The sequence below is a fragment of the Plasmodium vinckei genome (assembly GCF_900681995.1).
Source record: "Plasmodium vinckei vinckei genome assembly, chromosome: PVVCY_01".
Classification (NCBI taxonomy): domain Eukaryota; phylum Apicomplexa; class Aconoidasida; order Haemosporida; family Plasmodiidae; genus Plasmodium; species Plasmodium vinckei.
In genome coordinates this window covers 325322-345792 of record NC_051293.1, presented here as the reverse complement: position 1 = coordinate 345792, position 20471 = coordinate 325322, and the positions used below count along the sequence as shown (strand labels likewise).

Below are 20471 nucleotides of genomic sequence, written 5' to 3'. Positions count from 1 at the left end.
AAAACAATTAAATATGTATGATGAATTATTTTTGAAAAATATGCATTAAATTTTTATAATAAATAGCTATGGTTACATATATATAGATCATTGATATACCTAGCTATTTGTATGCATAGATATATATATATATATATAAATACATGATACCTAAAATTGATAAACCACTTGCATGTACATATAAATTTATTTATAATATATACTATAATACATTTATTTATACGAATCGAATAAGTTTCCATCCTGTAATATAGAGGCCTAAGTATTTCTTTAGCATAAAAATGGATTTACTATTGGCAAAAGCAATTTGCATTTTTGCATTTCTATCAGTTGCAACAGGGGGATGTGCAATTCCTTATATATTAGGATTATTTGGAAAGAGAAATAGAAATAAATATGAAATCAAAGTGAAAAATATTTTATCAAATTTAAATTGTTTTGGAGCGGGATTTATTTTTTCAATCGTTATGTTTCATTTGCTCCCAGAAACAATTATTATTGCAAGTTCCCATAAAGACATTACCATATTTAAGACCCATGATCCTGAAATAAAAACCCTATTTATATTTTTTTTTGTTTTTCTGGGTTTTTGCATGCAACTAGCTTTAGAATATGTTTTACCCACCGATACCAGTCTTTGCTGTGTTGACCATGGTGCCGTCAAATTTACCGATGGCAATGATCATATCCTGTAATAAATTGCACAATTTATTTTAATTCAAACAAAAATTTTGATACTATCCATACATATTCCTACTTTTATTATTTTTTTTATTTCACTTTTTCAGAAATGTCGAGAATCATACCATAGAAAATCCTAACACCGAGATACATAACGTGGTACGCTTTTATAATTATTGAATTTCCTTGACCATATATATATTCATCCCAACAGCTCAATATACACACTTTGTAATATTTTTTTTTTCTAAAGCCTATGAACACAGATGCATATTATCACACGCACGGAGCTGATCACTCTAACCACAAAAGTCGATTGACTAAATTTTTAGATGTATTAGCATTGCAATCGTTTTTTTTAACGATATCCTTGGCTATACACTCTGGAATTGAAGGTAACAAAATAAAACACGACTATTCTTCATGAATTACAATGACCCACTTTTTTATGTACAAAATAATCCATTGATTATAATTTAAGGCATGTAATATTTTTCTTTTCATTTTATTTCCCTTATAGGAATGATTGTCGGGACGTCTGATGATTCCCATTTTGTTTTTATAACGACATTTTGCATTCTGTCACACAAGTGGATAGCCGGAGTTACTGTTTCACTTTCCTTAAACAGGAATCACATTGTAATAATGCTTAAAGAATATTGCATATCACATGCATACATCATATATATATATATACATACATGCATACACATATTTATATATTTTTTTTCAGAGCAAAAATCTCAAGATAATTTTACTTCTTATTTTTATTTTTTCATCACCACTTGGAATAATTGTGGGGCATTTAGTACATTCGTCAGGTGGGTCACCAAAAAAGATAGCATGCAACCATAATCGATTATTCTTTCTTTTCATGTAATACATATTATTTATCTTTATTTTTATAGGCGAAAAAATTACATGTCTAATAAATGCGGTATCTATAGGGACCCTACTTTTTATTGGTTGCGAGGTAATAATAAAACAAGAATAAAATGAATTAGTTTACTATGAAAAATGTAATACATATTTATGTACAATTTTGCAAACAATTAAGTTTATCACATATTTATACATTTTTTTTCTTTTTCTTTTTCTTTCTCGTCATTTTTAGATCCTTCTCAACGAAATGCAAATGAGGTATCCGAGAAAAGTTCGGTTTTCTAAGTGGCTTAGCTTTTGCTCATCATGTTTAATTGCATTTTCAATCATCTATGGTACATCATATATTGCTCCACATCATCGAGCACATGAATTAAAAATGCACTGATAAAACTATCTAGATATACATAAACACGACAAATGCTTACTACTTTTATTTGCATAATATATGATGACAAGGAATTGTAGAGCTTCCTATCGATATAATATATATCCACTAATTTTATATTATAATGTTATTCAAAACAAGTGGGAATACACTTTTGAGAACCTACACATAAAGATACAATTATCAATGCAGTGGGACTGCATATTTCTTTATATAAAATATCTCTTTATATTAAAAAATTTGTTTTTTTTTTCTTGTATTTATTTTTTTGTGTTTATATACAAGATTTGTTTAATATGAAATAAAAAAATTCATTTTTAATTTTTTTAAATAATTGTATTTGTATGTTAAAGTTTTGTAAAGTTTTTAAAACTATTTTCTCTTAATATTAAATTTATTAAATTTACAAAAAAGTGTATGAAAAAATGTATAGAAAAATGTATGGAAAAATGTATAGAAAAATGTATAGAAAAATGTATGGAAAAATGTATAGAAAAATGTATAGAAAAATGTATGGAAAAATGCATGAAAAAATGTATAGAAAAAATGCATGATAAAATTACGGCATGACAAGGGAAAGGAGACATGCCAATGTGGTGATATTTCGCAAGGTTGATAAATGGTTTTCATTTTTCCATCTTATATAGACACAAACTATGACTCCATTGCATAGTTGTATAAAAGATAATAAATCTGAGTCGATCTTTGTAATATAAATGTAAAAACTTTTAAGATGTTATTATTTTCTAAGTAAGTGTTTGCAATTTTTTTCAAATTAATTTTATTAATATGATTAAGGTTAATATTTTCAATATTAATTTTATTTACTTTTTGATTATTTAGCATAGCAAAGGTAAAATAAATAATGCATGTTAATATTTTTTTTAAAACATGTATATCAATTTCTGTATTTTCTAAAAACTTTTTAATATTATCTAAAGAACATTTTTTATCAGTAAAAATGTTATCCTCACAATTAAATAATTCTGTTGTTATTTCATGTGCATTCTTTTTATATCCACTTTTATCATATAAAAACTTATTTAATAGAGCATGCTTTTTTTTATCTTCATCAGTTGTTTTTTCTTTCCTTGTTAAGTTTGTTAGTAAAAAGAAAATAATGTTAGTTAATTTTTTCATTGCCATAGATACACTTTTTAGCATATGTTTGTTTTCATATTTAATAATATTAATATAATAAAAGGAAGTATTCATAAATACTTTTAATACAATTTTTATATATTCATAATATTTTGTTTTATATTGTTGTACATATTCATCATATATTCCAATATCATATTCGATTATATCCAAACATAAATTAATACAATGAAATTTTATGGAATATTTCGGAATAATATTTTGTAATATTCTATGTGTTCTTATATTCTTTCTCCTCATCTCTCTTGTATCATAATTATAATTACTTTCATCAATATGACTATCACCTTTACTACTTAGATAATTATCTCCTCTATTTTCTTTATGACTATCTATATCGGTTGTCATCAATTCATTTTCATCTCTCAAACTTATATCATATATAACAAAAATCGATAAAATATTTAATAAATCTTTAACATATTGAAGTATATATGTATGTTCTTTTATTATATTACATATGTTTAGAGATATTTCATTAAATTCAAAACTTAAACCTTTATCTATATAAAAATAATTATTTTCAATAAATCCACTACTACTAGTATTACCTAAAATATTGTTCATATTATTATTACTAAATACATTTTGATCATTATAATTGCCCATTATAAATTGACTATTTTTATTATTATATACAGAATTTATTAATTTTGAAAAATTAGATTTTATTGAATCTGTTCCTCGAATATTTTCCTCATCATTATCTTGACTTTCACTATCCTCATCATCACTAAAATCACTATTGTCATCACTTTCATATTCAGAATAATTTGTATCATAATTATTTCCAGAATAATTTTGTTTTTGTATTGGTACTCCATTATTTATCCCATTCTCATCACTAAACTCATTACTAGATATATTTTTAGAACCATCTATTCCTCCTATATTTCCTTTCTTATTAATTATTTCATCTTCCATATATGTTAAATTTTGTTTTATTTTTTTTGATTTATTTTTTTTTCTCTTATTCATATTTTCAACAATTTGTAATTTTTTTAAACTTAAATAATTTTGATGGATATATAAAAGATAATTTTTATATAACCTTAATAAGTAGTAAGTACTAGAATATATTATATCTAAATTAACAAGCTTAACATTAGCATGATTTATTAAATTTTCTGTATTTCTTTTACTAGCATTTGGATCTGATTCTTTACTAGATCTTGCATTTCTTGATGCTTGGGAAAAGTTTAGAGGTCTTGTTGGTGAGTTTGTACTATCACTTGATGGTTCTTTTGTAAAGTTACATGTAGATGCATAACATAAACATTTATATACAAGATTATGATTGTATGTTGTAAAATTATTTATTTCATGAGCTATTTCATGAGATTTCATAAGATAATTATTAACTATTAAATGGTTTGTAAAAATGCTAATATTTTTTGTTATCCATTTTCCTATTATATTAAATAATTGTAATCCCTTTTTATCGACAACTTTTAAAATTACTGTAATATATGATATAATTAACATTGGAAGTGGTATATATATATTCTTATTTTCTAGAAAGTTTGTAGGAAACGTTAAAAATGATATACTATTTGATAAGTAATTAAATTTATATTCATATAAATTATTAAATATATTACTTTTTAAAAATAAACTAAATAAATCTTCGTTTGAAACAAACTCATTAATATACGATGTGTCACATAAAGCACTTAACAAGAAACATGTGTGTAATATTTTATTTTCATTTTCATTTTCATTTTCAGCATTCTTGTCAAATATAAATAAGTTTCCTTTTATTAAATTCTTTACATTATTTTCATCTATCTTTATATCTATTTCATATATACCTATCCTGGTTAGTAAAAATATTAACAAGTTTATACTAAGCAAATTCAAATCATTTTTATTATATAAAAAGTTACTACAATATATTTCTTCATATAAATTTAAACTTCTACTATTTAAATGAATTTTATTTTCAAAATTATTTTTAAAATTTAGATTTATAAGACCAGTATTTTCTCCATTAATATTTACATCTGCTTTATTTGGACTAACCATTTTCGTAGGTTCTGAATCTGCAAAATGTACTTTTTTTTTTTGTTTTATATGCTTCTGTTCTTTATTCATAAAATAATTTCCTATATCACTATCATCTGAATCTATAAAATTATTCATTGTCATTCGATTTTTGGGTTCTAAAATAGATGCACCATCCGTTAGCTCCTCATTATTTTTCATCATAAATATTTCTGTATTATAATCAATAAATTTATATATATTATTGTAAAAATAAATTGGAATTGTTGAGTTTGTATTTGTAAAAAAATTCTTATATGAATCAGTAAATAATGTACTAATAAATTCATTTAAAATATTCTGATCAATCCTTTTAATTAACGATATAAACATATTTTTATTATTTTTTGCATTATGTTCCTTTTCAGCATATGTATAACTATAATGATATATATTTAATAATGTATATAAACATTCATATATATATATAATTGTATATTTATTCAAAACCGGATGTTTTTTAGTTATTAATATTATTAGAAGTTGTAGTAAGTCTCCAAAAAACTCATTACTTTTTAAAATTAATTTATAATATTCACTATGTATGTCATAATATAATTTATCTTCACCAGAACTTTTTGAACCTACATGATTATTATATCCATTATTAATAAAAAAACCAGATTTATATAATTCACCTTTTTGTAAATTTAAAATGGTTTCTATTCCATTACCTTGCATATATGAATCATTATTGTTATATCCGATTCCGATTTTTTTATCAAAGTTATTAATTAAATTTGTATTACCATCTTGATTATATGTTTTTGGAATATTTATTATATTATTTTGAAATTCTCTTGTTAATATTTGCTTAGAAAAAACAGAAGACATTTTCAATTTTTTATTATATTTCAAATGATCAATCTTAAATTCGGTGTTATCATATAGATGTGCATCTGATTCTTTTCTATCTTTTTTAGAACCATTTATTTCATCATAAAATTTTATTTTTTTATTCTGTTTTATTGTGCCACTATTTCGGTCGTTACTATTTTTAGCATTTTCTTCTTCATCTTCTTCTTCATCTTCATCAACATTTTGTGTATTTTTAAAATCAAGCATATTCTTTCCCTTAAATAAATTATGGAAACCTTTATTAATACAAGACAAATATCTAAAGGCAAACTTATTATTATGAGATAAAAAGAATATCGTTATAAATAAATATACAATAAAAAGAATTGGAGTAATCTGAATATTAAAATTTATGTAATGTGATGATTTTATTAAGCTTGTTACATTTTTTAAATGTCTTTGTATATTATTTACTATATAAAAATAATTTTTTAAATAATATATTTTTTTTTTTATAGTATTATTTTTTATTTTTAAAATTAAATCTACTAAATATGTTATTTTTTCTATATATGTTTTATAAACAAGTAACCAATTTTTATAATTTATATTTAAATAATTTATACTATTATAAATATATACATTTTTTTCAAGATGCTCTTTTTTTGTTTCTTTAGATGCTTCACCATTTAAATAATAATCATCTAAAAATTTTAATAAATAAGATTTATTTCCTATTATTTCATTTAAATCTTCAAAATTAAATCCTGTTTCATTTTCCATATGCATTGGTTTTAGTATTCTATTTTTCAGGTCATCAACAATGTTACAACTTTCATCACCATTAATATCGTTTCCTATGTATTTTGGACTACTAAATGTAAAATTGCCATCTTCATTGACTTTATAACTGTTAAGTATTTTACAAAAGTTGACATACACATTGATTATATTTGTATATAACAAATGTACATTCTTTTTATTATATTCATTAATTCTACCTTTTGTATCAAAACATTTTTCATTTATTTCATTAGATCCTTTATTACTTTTTATATAATGTATATGCTCTAAATTGGAATAATTATAAACTCTTTGAAACTCAAAATCGTAATTAAATAAATAATAGTGATAAATATAATGCTTTAAATAATTGTCATTATAATTCTTTACAATATTAATATAATGGTTTATAAAGTTCTGAACATTATCAAATGTAAATATTGGATTTAAAAATTCAAATAAATTTTTTCGTTGATTAAAATTTTCTTTATTTATTATATGAAAAATGTTACAATATTTTTGTGGACCTGCATTATTATTTTTGTTTGCTGATTCATTAGATGCATTATTATCAGCTGATTCAAAAACTTCGACCGAATTATTATCTTCTTTATCATTTGGAAAACTTAAATTAATAAATTTACCAACATGTTTATCTATATTATTTAATATATGATCTAGTATAGGAATAAATATATTTAAAATGTGTAATGACACTTTAAAAAATATAATCTTTTCAGTATCCTTCAATTTGTCGATATTTACATTTTGAGTAATATAGTAGAATACATTATACTTGTTATACCACATTGTGTTTATTAAATTTATTATGTACTCTTTTATTTTTTTATTTTTAGACATCATATATATAATATTTAAACTTTTTATAAAATATATATTTTTTTCAAAAGTATTATATTGTTTTAGATTGTTGGAATTATTTAAAAATATATTTTTTTTATAATAATCTTTTCTCTTCTTATTTAATAATACATTTTTTGAATTATCGGTACTTAATCCAGAACCCATTTTATATATATCATCATTGTTAAAAAAATTATTTTCATTATCCAGTTTGTTTGTATAATTTCCCTGAACACTCTCTTCTTCATCATCACCATTAATAAGTAGATCATCATCAAAATCAAATCTATTTGATTCTTCATTTGATAGTAATCTTTTTTTTTTATCTTTATTTTGGTTTGCCATTTCAACAATGCTATTATTGTAGCCTACTTTAATTGTTTCTGATATATGCTCATAGTTTGAAAAATTTATAATTACACTTTTTATCAACGAGTTTAAGAAACTGTTCTCTTCTAATTCTAATGATTCATCAATACTTGTTATTAAATTTTTTCTATCCATTTGTTTCGAAGGAATAAATGATAAACCTAATAATGACAAGACACAACTTTCAATTAATGAATCAGAATTATTTAAAAATAAAAATTTTCTTGTAATAATTTCATAAAAATATAAAATTAATTTTGTAATTGGCATTCTACTATAATTATTTAAAACACTATTATTTTTATTTAACCCTCCTCGTATATCATTATAATCTATATCGACATTCAATAAATGGCTTAGTTCAATCCATTCACAATATTCATTATTAATATATATATATTTTTTTCTTAATTCTATAGATAATTGTTTTTCTATTTCATTTTTTTTTGTTTTTAAAATATTATTTATTGGGCCTAATATGTTTTTATATTTCCCATCCGTTTCTTTTTGTTCCCTTTCAGCTACCTTTTTAATATATTCTATATATTTCATTTTATCACCTCTACTATCATAAAATATATTAGGAAATAACATATTCTCATTAAGTTTATTTAATTTGTTGTAAAAATCAAATACTTTTATTTCTTCTTCAACAATTTTTTCTACATCATTTTGTTCATCATCTGATTCAGTTTTATTATTTCCTGGAAATTTTAAATCTTTATTTTCAATTTTGGGACCTCTTATATTATTATCATTTTCATTTATTATTATTTTTTTATTTGGTGTTGCAGAAAAATAATCAAAATTATTTCTTCTCAAACTTGGTGATGAATTACTTTTTGTGCTTCCATAATTACTATCATCATTCATGTCTCCATTTTCTGTTATGTTTGTTTTATATTTATCATTTTCAGATGTAGGACTAACCTTTTCAATATTTAAAAGTTTAGTAAAATAAGAATGTCTCTTAAAAGATTTGATGTAAAAATATAATTTTAAATCACTCATATAAACAAGCTCATTTTCTATAAAGTCATATTTCTCTGTATAAAAATTATTTATTGGTAAAAAGTTATAGGAACTACAAAAACCCGTTATATTATAATTAATTGATTTTATTTCATTATAATAATCATTTTTTGAATAATTATCATTTATATTTTCAGACGATATATTATAAAATGTTATATTGTCATTTTCTTCATCTTTTTCTTTGTTGTCATAAAATATACATATCTTTTTACTTTTTATAGTATCTATTAAATCACTATCTGATAAATAATCATAAACATATTTTGATTTATTTCGTTTTGAATTTTTTAATTTAAAGTTTTTATATTTTAATACCATTTCATTTTTTAAACCATAACTATCATTTAATCCTGTATGTGCCCCATTATCAATACTGCTGAATTTTTTATATTCACTATCGCTAGTTTCACTATTGTAACTACTATATGAACTATTTGTACTATCATCATCCATATATTTTAAATAATTCCCTTCTTCAGTTTCATCAAATAAATAGTTTCCTTGTTCTTTTGTTTTTAAACCGAAATTTGATTCATCCGTTTCTAATTTATTTTTATCAACTTGATAATCCATATCAACATCATCTACTTCATTATTTCCACCATTTTGTTTATTAATATATGATAGCCAATTAGATGTATTTAAAACTTCATTTCCTTCTACAGAACTCTTTTTAAATCGATCATAAAGTTCACTATTTTTTCTACTATTTGCCATAAAATATTTTGTTTTCATATTACTCTTCTTTTTTAAGTAGTACATTAAAGGGATATCAATAAAATTATTCAAAATGTTTTGCATCTTAATCTCTCTATTTGATATAATATAGGAATTATTAAATTTTTGTTGATTTAAATTATATATAAATAAAATTTTTAATGCATATTTTAAATAATTAAATGAATCTGCATCTCTTTTTAATATATTGATCGTTGTTTTAGTATCTCGTATAATTATTTGTAAAATAAAATATATAATTATTTTATTAATTTCACTACTACGGAAAAAGTTTTTTAATAATAGAATTAGATAAGTAGTACTAGAGTTTATATTAATATTTTTAAGTAAAAAATTATGTACACATATAGGTGTACATAATGATTCTGTAAAATTTATTTCTTTTCCATCTGCACCAGTAGATGTACCACCTTCTATACCTTCTCTTATCTGTTCATCCCCTCTCGAATTTACATTATTCAAATTTGTAGTAAGCATATTAAAATTGTTATTATTTAATAAAGACCCAGATGTAGAATCATTTACATTTGAACTTGTCATATTATTAGTTCCATTATTATTTATAGTATTAAAACTTAAATGAAATTTATTTAGTTTTTCATGTAATATTTTCTCGTTTTTCCATTGGTTGTACATATGTATAAATAAAACATCACGCTCAAATAGAATCTTTAAAATACTTAACCCTAATGATTTTATTTTATGAAAAAGTAAATTATTATAATTTTCCTTTGAATATGAACAAGTAATATATTCCATTTTTTTTTTATAATATGCTTCAGGTGTAAGTGTTGTAAATAAATTATTTTCAACATTTTTTAAATCACTAAATTGTTCTGATACATCATTTTCATCTTCTGCTCCAATATTTTTTTTAAATAATGTTTTTTTTTTATTATATATAGTAATATAATCTGTGTCATTCTTATATTTTGATATAATTTTTTCCAAATTTTTATTTTCTTCATGAAGTATATTATCTAAAAATATTACATTAAAAAATGTATTCATGAATCTATTTGATTCTCCTAATATTTGTTCAAATAAATACATAGTAGGTCTAAAGTCACATAAATAATCAAATCTTTCATTCATTACTGTATTTAATTTTTTATTATTTTTTGTTGATGGTAATGGACCTTTTAATATTAATTTAAAATACATAAATACTAATATTATTAATATATACATTTCTTTTTCTTTGAAATTTATATCTGATTTAGATTTCATATATCGTAATTTTTTTTCCTTTATCAATTGAATCTTTTTTTCTTTCTGTAAATTATATTCATTCTTTTTTAATTCCATTTTACTTTTATATATTTCAGCATTTAATACATTTGTTTTTATTTTCAATTCTTCATAATATTCTTTTAATTGAGTTACATTTTGAATACCTTCTCTTGTTAATATATTTTGTAAATTGTTTTGTTCATTTCCTAGATGTGAATAAATATTTCCTGTACTAAATAAACTTGTATTATTGCTCATAAGATTTTGATTTGCTCCATTTCCAAACAGGTATGAATTATTTCCTCTATTTCCCATCAAGTTGTTTGAAAATCCCATATTGTTATTACTAAAGAGCGACGATTGCTGATTCATTCCTTGACCAGTTGATGATAGACCCAATAAATTATTGCTAGATGCAGCATTATTTTGTTGAGATCCAAAAGTATTATTGAATAGAGATGATGATGTAGTTTGACTCATACTGTTTGTTGCATTTCCAAATGTTGATGTTTGGGGAGTTGTATTTGATCCAAATAAAGATGTAGATCCAGTTGTTGATGAAAATAAATTACTATTATTTGATATTGTGTTAGATGCACCACCTAGTGGGCTCTTATTAAATAAATTAGAACCACTATTATTTTGGCTAGGATTCAATAAACTATTTGTATTTGTGGTGCTGGAAAATACATTATTATTTGTCAAAGTTGAGGTATTTCTATTTGCTCCAAAAAGAGATGTACTGGTAGATGCACCAAGGGTTGTTCCTAATTGAGTATTTTTAGAATCCATATTATTTAACATTAAATTATTGCTTGTATTCATTCCTGGTCTTGAACCCAAACCAAATCCACTACCTAATCCTAAAGAAGTCCCACTTGTATTAGATGCACCTCCTGTTTGATTGAACATACTTCCAAATGATGAGCTAGCTGGATTCGTTTTGTTAGCTTGCATGTTCGATCCAAATAAGCTATTACCTTTAGGATCATTAAGATTAGAACCGGTATTCCCCACATTTGAACCTCCAAATAATCCCGTTGTATTTGACTGGTTAGCTGAAAATAGGTTGGAATTATTGGCTCCTGAATTGTTAGAAGAAAACATATTTAATCCGGTTTGTGGTTTGAATAAATTATTATTGGCAGAAGTGGTTGTATTAAATAAAGAAGCATTAGATGGATCACGGGCTATATTACTAGATGCACTATTTAATCCTAATGTTTCTTGAGATGGTGAAATTAGTCTCGATGTAGATGCAAACATGGTTCTTTGAGAATCCATAACGGAATGAGATGGGGTGTTTGCTTGAGATGGGTTCAAGAAGTTACTGGAGGTGTTAAAACTAGATGTATTAAGAGCTGATGCACCACCTAATGCACTAGTTTGAGTATTCCCACTATTAAACATGCTTGAGAAATTCGTTCCCTTGTTATCTTGCTTAAACAAAGACATGGTATTCGAATTGTTTAAACCTAATGAGGTTGTGCCTAATTGAGATGTAGATGCTCCGATACCAAGATTACTTGAAAATGGGTTCAAAGAATTTGTAGGAATAGATGTAGATAAATTGCCACCCAAATTTGATGAAAAAGCTTTATCAAACATTTTCTGTGAATTTATATAAGGCTCAAAAGTTATATTATTTTGTCTAAGAACTTGTTCAATTTGATATATATTAGATGTGTTAGTATTTACATCATTTTGCATAGTAATAATTTGTGATTCAATATTTTTTGATTTATTAATATAATAATTATATCTCCTTTTAAACATTGAATTTTCTTGCTTGTTCATAAAAATTTCTAATTTAATATTTTCATCTAAAAAATCTTCTGACTCATATTTTTGATCCCTTATTTTTTTTAAAATAAAATTATTTATTAAATTATAAAAAATATTCTGAACAATATAATTAGTTAAAATTATTAAATGCTTACAAACATTTTTATCATCATCTCCTATCATTAATTTTTTTTTTAAACATTTTTCATATATATCATTATTTTCACCATCTTCAAAATCATTTGCATTTATTTCATTACTACTACCTCCAATTGTATTATTATTATTCATTCCTTGCTCTAAATTATTTTTTATATTTTTTGTATTTTTTTTTCTGTCCTTTTCTACACCACTCTTATTTCCAATTATGCCATTACCAATATTATTTGATCCATCTAAATTTGAAATATTGAATGATAGACCATTACTATTTCCATCTTTATCATTTTCTGCATCCTCACTATTTTGTTCATTATCAATTTCATCAAAGAAGTTATCAAAATTGTAAAAGATATCAAAGAATGCAGTATTCTTTGTCTTACTATTTGGATTCACTGATCTTTTTGATTTCATTTTAAAATCGATTTCTTCAATTTTTTCAATATTATTAAAAAAATACCATATCTTTGTTAGGGACATATTAAATTTTCTTTTTATTCCAATCATATAAAGTAAAAAATTAACACACTTCATAAATATAATAATAACTTTAAGATTAATATTTGGAACTGATAAGCTAGTTGCCAATTGATCTACCTTTTTGTATTTTGAATGATCGATAGATGCTTCTTTATCTAAATAGTCTAACTTTTTTTTAAGATTATCATTCTGTTCTTTAAACTGTTTTACAACATCTAAAAATATATCAGGAAAAATATTAGTGATAGTACAAAGAACTGATAAAGCAGATGATGAATTTTTTACAAAACTTGAACATAATATTTCAAGAGATAAACATTTTAAATTTAATAAATCTAAAGATGAATTTCCTTTTGTCTTAACTATTTCATATAACATATCTAATAGATGTAATGTTTTATAATGTTTAACAATTTTATGTTTATCTTGAGATATTTTATTACTATGCATATTCAAATTATGTATAAATACATTTTTAAATTGAGTTGTATTTGTATAATTTTGTGTATCTATTAAAGATATCATATTATTATATTTTTTATTTCGGATTCTAAATGGGTTCTTTTCATCTTCATCTGGAAATAACCTGTTCATATTATTATTTTCATGTAGATGCATGTTTGCTATATCAATAGGTCCACCACCTGCTGTATTTCCACTAGTACTTTCATATTGCTCTAATAAAATGTAATCTACTAATAAATTTTTATTTAATGGCATGTAATAACATAATTTATTATTATTAACAGATGATAAAAAAAGTAAACATTTTTCTAACATCTTTATACAATTATATGGATAGAATCTTTTTTCAAAAATGTTATTTAATAAATATCTTGCATCTATATAACTTTTTGAATCATCTTCTAATTCTCTTTTTAAAATTACTTTAGCTCTATTCATAATATTTTCATTTAATGAACTTGAATCATCATCTTTAAAAATAGGAGGTTCATATTTTTTATCTTTAAAAAAGTTTATTGCTTCTTTATTATCTTCAAAAAATAATTTTATAGCTTCTTTATTATTATAGGATCCATCAAAATTTGTTTTTAATATTTTGAATCGTTTTTCATGAGACAATATTTTATTTACATTATATTCTGTAAGCATTATACTTTTTATATTATCTAACTGACTTTCTTCCATTTTATTTTTAAAAAATAAATCAATCATATTATATTTATTATATTCATACTTTAGTATATTATTTTCTCTTAACAAATTGTCTGCTACTTTATTATCTGCCAATAAATAATTTATACAATTTTTTTCTTCAAGTAAATTTTCTAAAAAGTTGGACATCGAACCTTGAAGTGCCAATGTGTTAGGATCTAAATTATTTTGTAACCCTCCAACATCTGAGATTGGATTTATTTGAACTCCAAATAATGATGTCACTCCTTTGAAATCTAAAAATAATTTTAATTTATTATTACTTTGTTCTATGTCTTGTAATATTTTATTTGCATCTCTAGCAGATGCTGTATAATCATTTTCATAAGAAAGTAATTTATTATATGCATCTAAATTAGATGCATAATTTTTAAAAATTTTTTTATCATTTATATGTTTTTCAACAAGATAATTCTCTTTTATCAAATTTCTTAAATAAGCATTATTCTTTTCAAGAAATTCCATAACATTATTATTTTTTAAAATCTCTTTAAGATAATTATTTTGTTCAAATAATTTTTCTAACATATTTAATTTAAAATAATTTATGTACGTAAAATATGCATTAGAGCAATAATCATCATCATAATCATATCTGTAATCATTTCCATCTTCATATTCTTCATCCCCATTTCCATTTTTTCCATTTACATCTTTAAAAGGTGAAAACAAATTTGCATTATTATTTGAACCCGTTGTTACATTTTGACTACTTGAAAGATTTGCACCTCTTCCAAATACATTTCTATATAAATCTCTACTATTTTTTCCACTAATTTGACCACTATTAGTTGCATCTAAATTTATAGAATCAATGAAACCATTATTTGTTTCATCATCTATCATATTAAAATTATTATTTAAAACAAGTCCCGATTTTGTATTTCCACGTGTTTTTTCATATATATGTTGCTTATTCGTTATCTTAGAAAACTCATTGAATTTACCATTTAATGCACAAGTAAATTGATTAAATAATTTTTTAATTAAATTGAAAATATTTAAATTAGCTGTTAAAGGTGTTTTAAAACACATAACAACATTTTCAATTATTTTTAAATCATAAATATTATTACATAAAACTGATGCAAAATCTAAAATTTGTACAAAAATATCTGAATAAAAATCAATACATATTTTCATTTTTTCTTCTGCAATTAATTTTAAACTTCTATATTTCATTATTATCATTCTTCTTTCTTCATTTATGTTATAATATTTTTTTTCTTTTAATTGTGAATATTTTTCATGCTCATTTTTTAAACCTCTATTAGGTACTACATTAGAACCACTTCTATTTCCACTATTATCAACTTCATGAATCTGTTCTAAGTTATGATGATAAAATGTATCATCAATTTCTGAAAATTCCATAATTCTCGAATGGTATCTATTTATTATATTTTTTAAGATGCATACATATTTTGTAATTAACCGTGGATAATTTGTACATAATATTTTTAAAAAAATCAATATATCAATTATACATTCACCTTTTTTTTTATATATATATATTATATTGTTATGAATACTACGATATGTATTTTGATGCATATAAAGATCTGAAGAATTCTGAATACTTCTATTTAACAAAGAATCTGATCCCATTCTATGTTGGGTTATATTTCTAGGAATACCATCAAAGTTTGGACGAATTACCATATCATCTTGAATATAACTTGTTTTATTAATAATTGAATTAGTTAGCAAATCTTTAGGCATGGTCATATCTTTACTATCTATTTTTTTTTTCCTTTTTAAATTAAAATCACGTTTTATATGATTATCTATAAATGTATTCCATAAATCTGTTGTTCTTCCATTTTTTATAAAAGATGATAAAAAAATACTGTGAAATAAATGAAAAATTAAATTCCCTATTAAAGTATAACTTGAGATTTTTTTTAAAATAAAACTGTATAACAGTTTAAATATATTATCATCAAAAATAGATGAAAATATATCTTCTTTACTATTAATAAATAAACCTATAACAAATTTTAACATCAAAATGTTTGAATCAGATGTAGAAGATGATCTCGTGATTCCATTGTTAGATGCATCTTGAAGATTTTTGTCATTCCAAAATTCTTCAACAGGTTTTTCTTCAATCTTATTATATTTTTTTTTTTTTTTTGCATCACTTATTTTACTAAAAAATGAATAATAATAAGATATATTTTCAGTGATATAATTCTCACTAATCATATAATTATTTTTCATTCCCATCAAATGTTTATAATCCTTTTCAGTACTCATACAATTATATTTCCATATTATTGGTGTATGGAAATTATCAAAATCTATTTTTTTTTTTTTCAACTCTAAAAGATCATTTATATGTTCTTTACCCGATGATTGTACACCCACATTAGTACTATCTGTAGATAGTGAATTATTTATTTTTATATTTTTCCTTTTCTCATAAACATATTTATCTATATTTGGATGTAAACATAATATTAATAATAAACTTATCTGTGTTGATAATGTAAGACTAGATTTTTCAAAACTGTTTAAACTGCAATTACAACTATACCAATATCCAGTACAATCTAAACATTTATTAAATATATTATTTTTTATTCCATATTTATTTTGACCATTTATCATATTTCCACTACGTCCACCAATATTATTCACTTCAGAATGAAAAGTCGATGAATTTATCTGATCGTTTGATAAGGCATTATTACCGAACCTGTTTAATGAATTTACATCTAACGGATTTTGGGTTCTTTGATTTAGGCTTGTTACATTTTCGTTAGGACCCGTTACAATTATATTATGTACATTACTTGTATTTCCAATACCAGTTGATGTATTTACATTTTGTTCTTGTGTGCTTGTAATTCCAGATGCTAATGGTTGATTTATTTTTGATAAACTAGTAGATGTGTCAAAATTAATAGACTTAGAAACAGAAGGGTTTAATCCATTTTCAGAAAAATCATCAAGCTTATTCAAAGCTGAATCTGATATATTTATATCTAACTTATAATAATCATCAGCTTGTGAAATAAGTTTACTATTTTTAAGATTTCTCATGTACTTGATAATTTTTTTATTTTTTTTTTGAGACTCTAAAAATAAAAGGTTGTCTAACTCTTTAACATAATAATCTGTTGATATGAAATCAAAATATTTTGTTGAAACCAAATGATTTATTGATTTAAAAATGGATGAAATATTATTTATATTTGCATGAAATTTAGAAAAATATAAAAATAATAAATCTAGTAAATTAAATAATATATTTATTTTATGTGTTTTATAATTAAATACATATTCTGTCTTATCACATATCCCATCAAATTTTATTAAAAATTTAATTATTTTATCGATTTCTAAAAATAAATTTTCAACAAAATCATTCTCTGTTAAGTTAACTAATATATAATAAGAAAACTTATCTCCATTTATTTTTTTATTATTAATATTTTTTTTTTTTTTTTTTTTAGAAATATTTAAACTAGCCAAAGAATTATTAGTTAATGAACTATTATCACTAAAAGATTTCACTTCTTCATTCTTTTTTAATTCATTATCTGTATAATTATCTTCTCTTTCACTAAAATAATCATGTTTCATTGATTTGTTGTCACCATCTAATGTTACTCCTACTTTTTCATTTCTATTTATATATTTCAATATTTCTAAAAATATCATAATAATTAAGTTTTCTTTTTCAATACATTCTTTTAATACTTCATTAATATATATGGTTTTACTTATTTCTGTCTGTATGTTATTTTTTTCAATTTTTTTGTATACTTCATTAAATAAATCACATACATAATACACATTTCTATTTATTATTAATGAACATTTTATTATATCTTCCATAAGACTTAGTAGGTTGGGATATTTTGTTCCTAGATAATTTTTTAAATCATTTTTATTTATATTATTATCTTCTTCATAATTTAAAAAATGAAAGGGATTCGAAAATAATTCAATATTTTGATCAAAAAAAGTTACTAGCTCATCTTGAAGTTTTGTTACTTCATTTAATGGATTCTTATTTTTTAAAAAACATTTATTTTTTCTTTCTTCTTCATTAATAGAATATCCATAATAAATCTTAAGTTTATGATACACCTCATAATAAAATGATGTATTATGTTCTTCATTGTTTTTTTTGTTATTATCCTTTCCTCTTGATTCTTCAGCTTTTCCTCCCCCAACTAATTTACTACTTCCTTCAGGAATATTCATATTTTTCATGAGATTGTTAATAAACCCCTGACTGAAAATAACTCATTTATTAACATCCACGTCTCTACATATATAATGCATATATTATCTTATCAAAATTATTTATACAAAAAAAAATTCTGTAACTACATATTTCTATTTGTAAATTATTTTTGAGGGCATACTTTTGTTTTCATTTTAATTTTTTGGAAAATACTATGGAACCATATAAAACTGCTAAACTGATAAAATGTGCTTGCTACACAATTTTGCTATCTATTCTGTACAAAATAAACTTAGCGTTTAAGCAATATGTAACTAAAACAAGTTCATACTTATGTATGTGAGCAAAGAAAGTCAAAAAAATATATTATACCCAATTTATGATGGCAAGGAAATGAAAAAAAAAAGGTACTATGCTTATTCTTTCACTTATTATTTATGACTTTAAACAAAAAGAAAAAATTATATGTACATATTTACATTCATACTGTTACAGCGCAAATAATATATATTAATACATTATTTGTTTGTTTTTTTTTTTTACAAAAATGCTTTTCACTAATTGCCAATAATAATGCATATGCAACCATTTGACTTTAAACTTGCCTTTTTGTAAGCAAAAAAAGTAATAAGTATAAATTTTATTGAATGAAAATGTACGGAAATATGTAAATTTCATATATAAGTATTCGTATTATCCATTTAATAAATACATACTATAACTTATATACTTATACGTATTCCCTTTTATAAAATAAATAAACAAAATGAATAATAAATGTATTTTTAAAAGCCATTAATATTCTTGTTCTGTAAAAAAAAATATAGATACAAAATTAAATAATACATATAAGCATGTATAATTAAATAAATTACATAAATAGAAAAAATGTATATATAATATATATTACTAAATGATGAATATATACATAAGTATTTTTTTTATGCATTTTTTCACCTCCATGTGAGACTTTTTAATTAATATGCATATATAATGAATTACCATACATTAATAATAATTTATGCATAGCATTTTTTTTTTATTTCATTTTTCTTTGCATTGCGTAGAAAGAACTTATTTTTCTTTATCCATAATTATAAGATACTTTATAATAATTTTTATAAATATTATTCTTTTTCATAAAAATATATATTATATATGACTATTTATATTTTTATCATATTTTACAACTTCCTTTCACGGATATATAATTTTTTTTTTTTCTTAACCTATCAAGCCTTATATATTTAATAAAAAAATATTGATAGCATAACTATTTCTTTTAAATACATGAATGTAAGATGTATTTTGACATTCTTTGTGGCTTTAAATTATTCAATAAACCGGTTTTACACAAAAAAAATATATTGTTTTATTAATTTTTTAAACTATCCTGATTATATATATATTTATCTTTCCATATTACTACGTGTGTATGTATATATGCCTCATGCCTGACCGTATGATACCGTTGAAAAAGAACAATTGTTTGTCATGCTATCAAATTGGATAACTTATTGTTTTTTTTTTCTCTCCCTACACAACAAAAACGTAATGACAATTTTTATAAGGTACCAAAAAGTATAACCTTATTGGTAGCTATTTGTGATACATAATATATTATGAATAAAAAAAAAAAAACTAGCCAAAATAGCCAAATTGTAAAATAAAAAATGGCTAGCTCGCCAAATTTTA

At 22.4% G+C, this 20471-nt stretch overlaps 2 protein-coding genes across 2 annotated transcripts; one reads left to right on the top strand and one right to left on the bottom strand.

Annotated features, from left to right (window-relative positions):
* Nucleotides 1-281: 281 nt before the first annotated feature.
* Nucleotides 282-1951, top strand: PVVCY_0100910 (zinc transporter ZIP1, putative; the record flags this gene model as incomplete). Its single annotated transcript, XM_008628476.1, has 7 exons — nt 282-691; nt 789-840; nt 935-1076; nt 1202-1320; nt 1415-1502; nt 1590-1654; nt 1796-1951. The coding sequence occupies 7 exons, from the start codon at nt 282-284 to the stop codon at nt 1949-1951; spliced, it is 1032 nt and encodes a 343-aa protein (XP_008626698.1).
* Nucleotides 1952-2605: 654 nt separating this feature from the next.
* PVVCY_0100900 (conserved Plasmodium protein, unknown function) lies at nt 2606-18802 on the bottom strand (the record flags this gene model as incomplete). The annotated part of the gene is made up of 1 exon (XM_008628475.2): nt 2606-18802. The coding sequence occupies one exon, from the start codon at nt 18800-18802 to the stop codon at nt 2606-2608; it is 16197 nt and encodes a 5398-aa protein (XP_008626697.2).
* Between the last annotated feature and the right edge of the window lie 1669 nt (nt 18803-20471).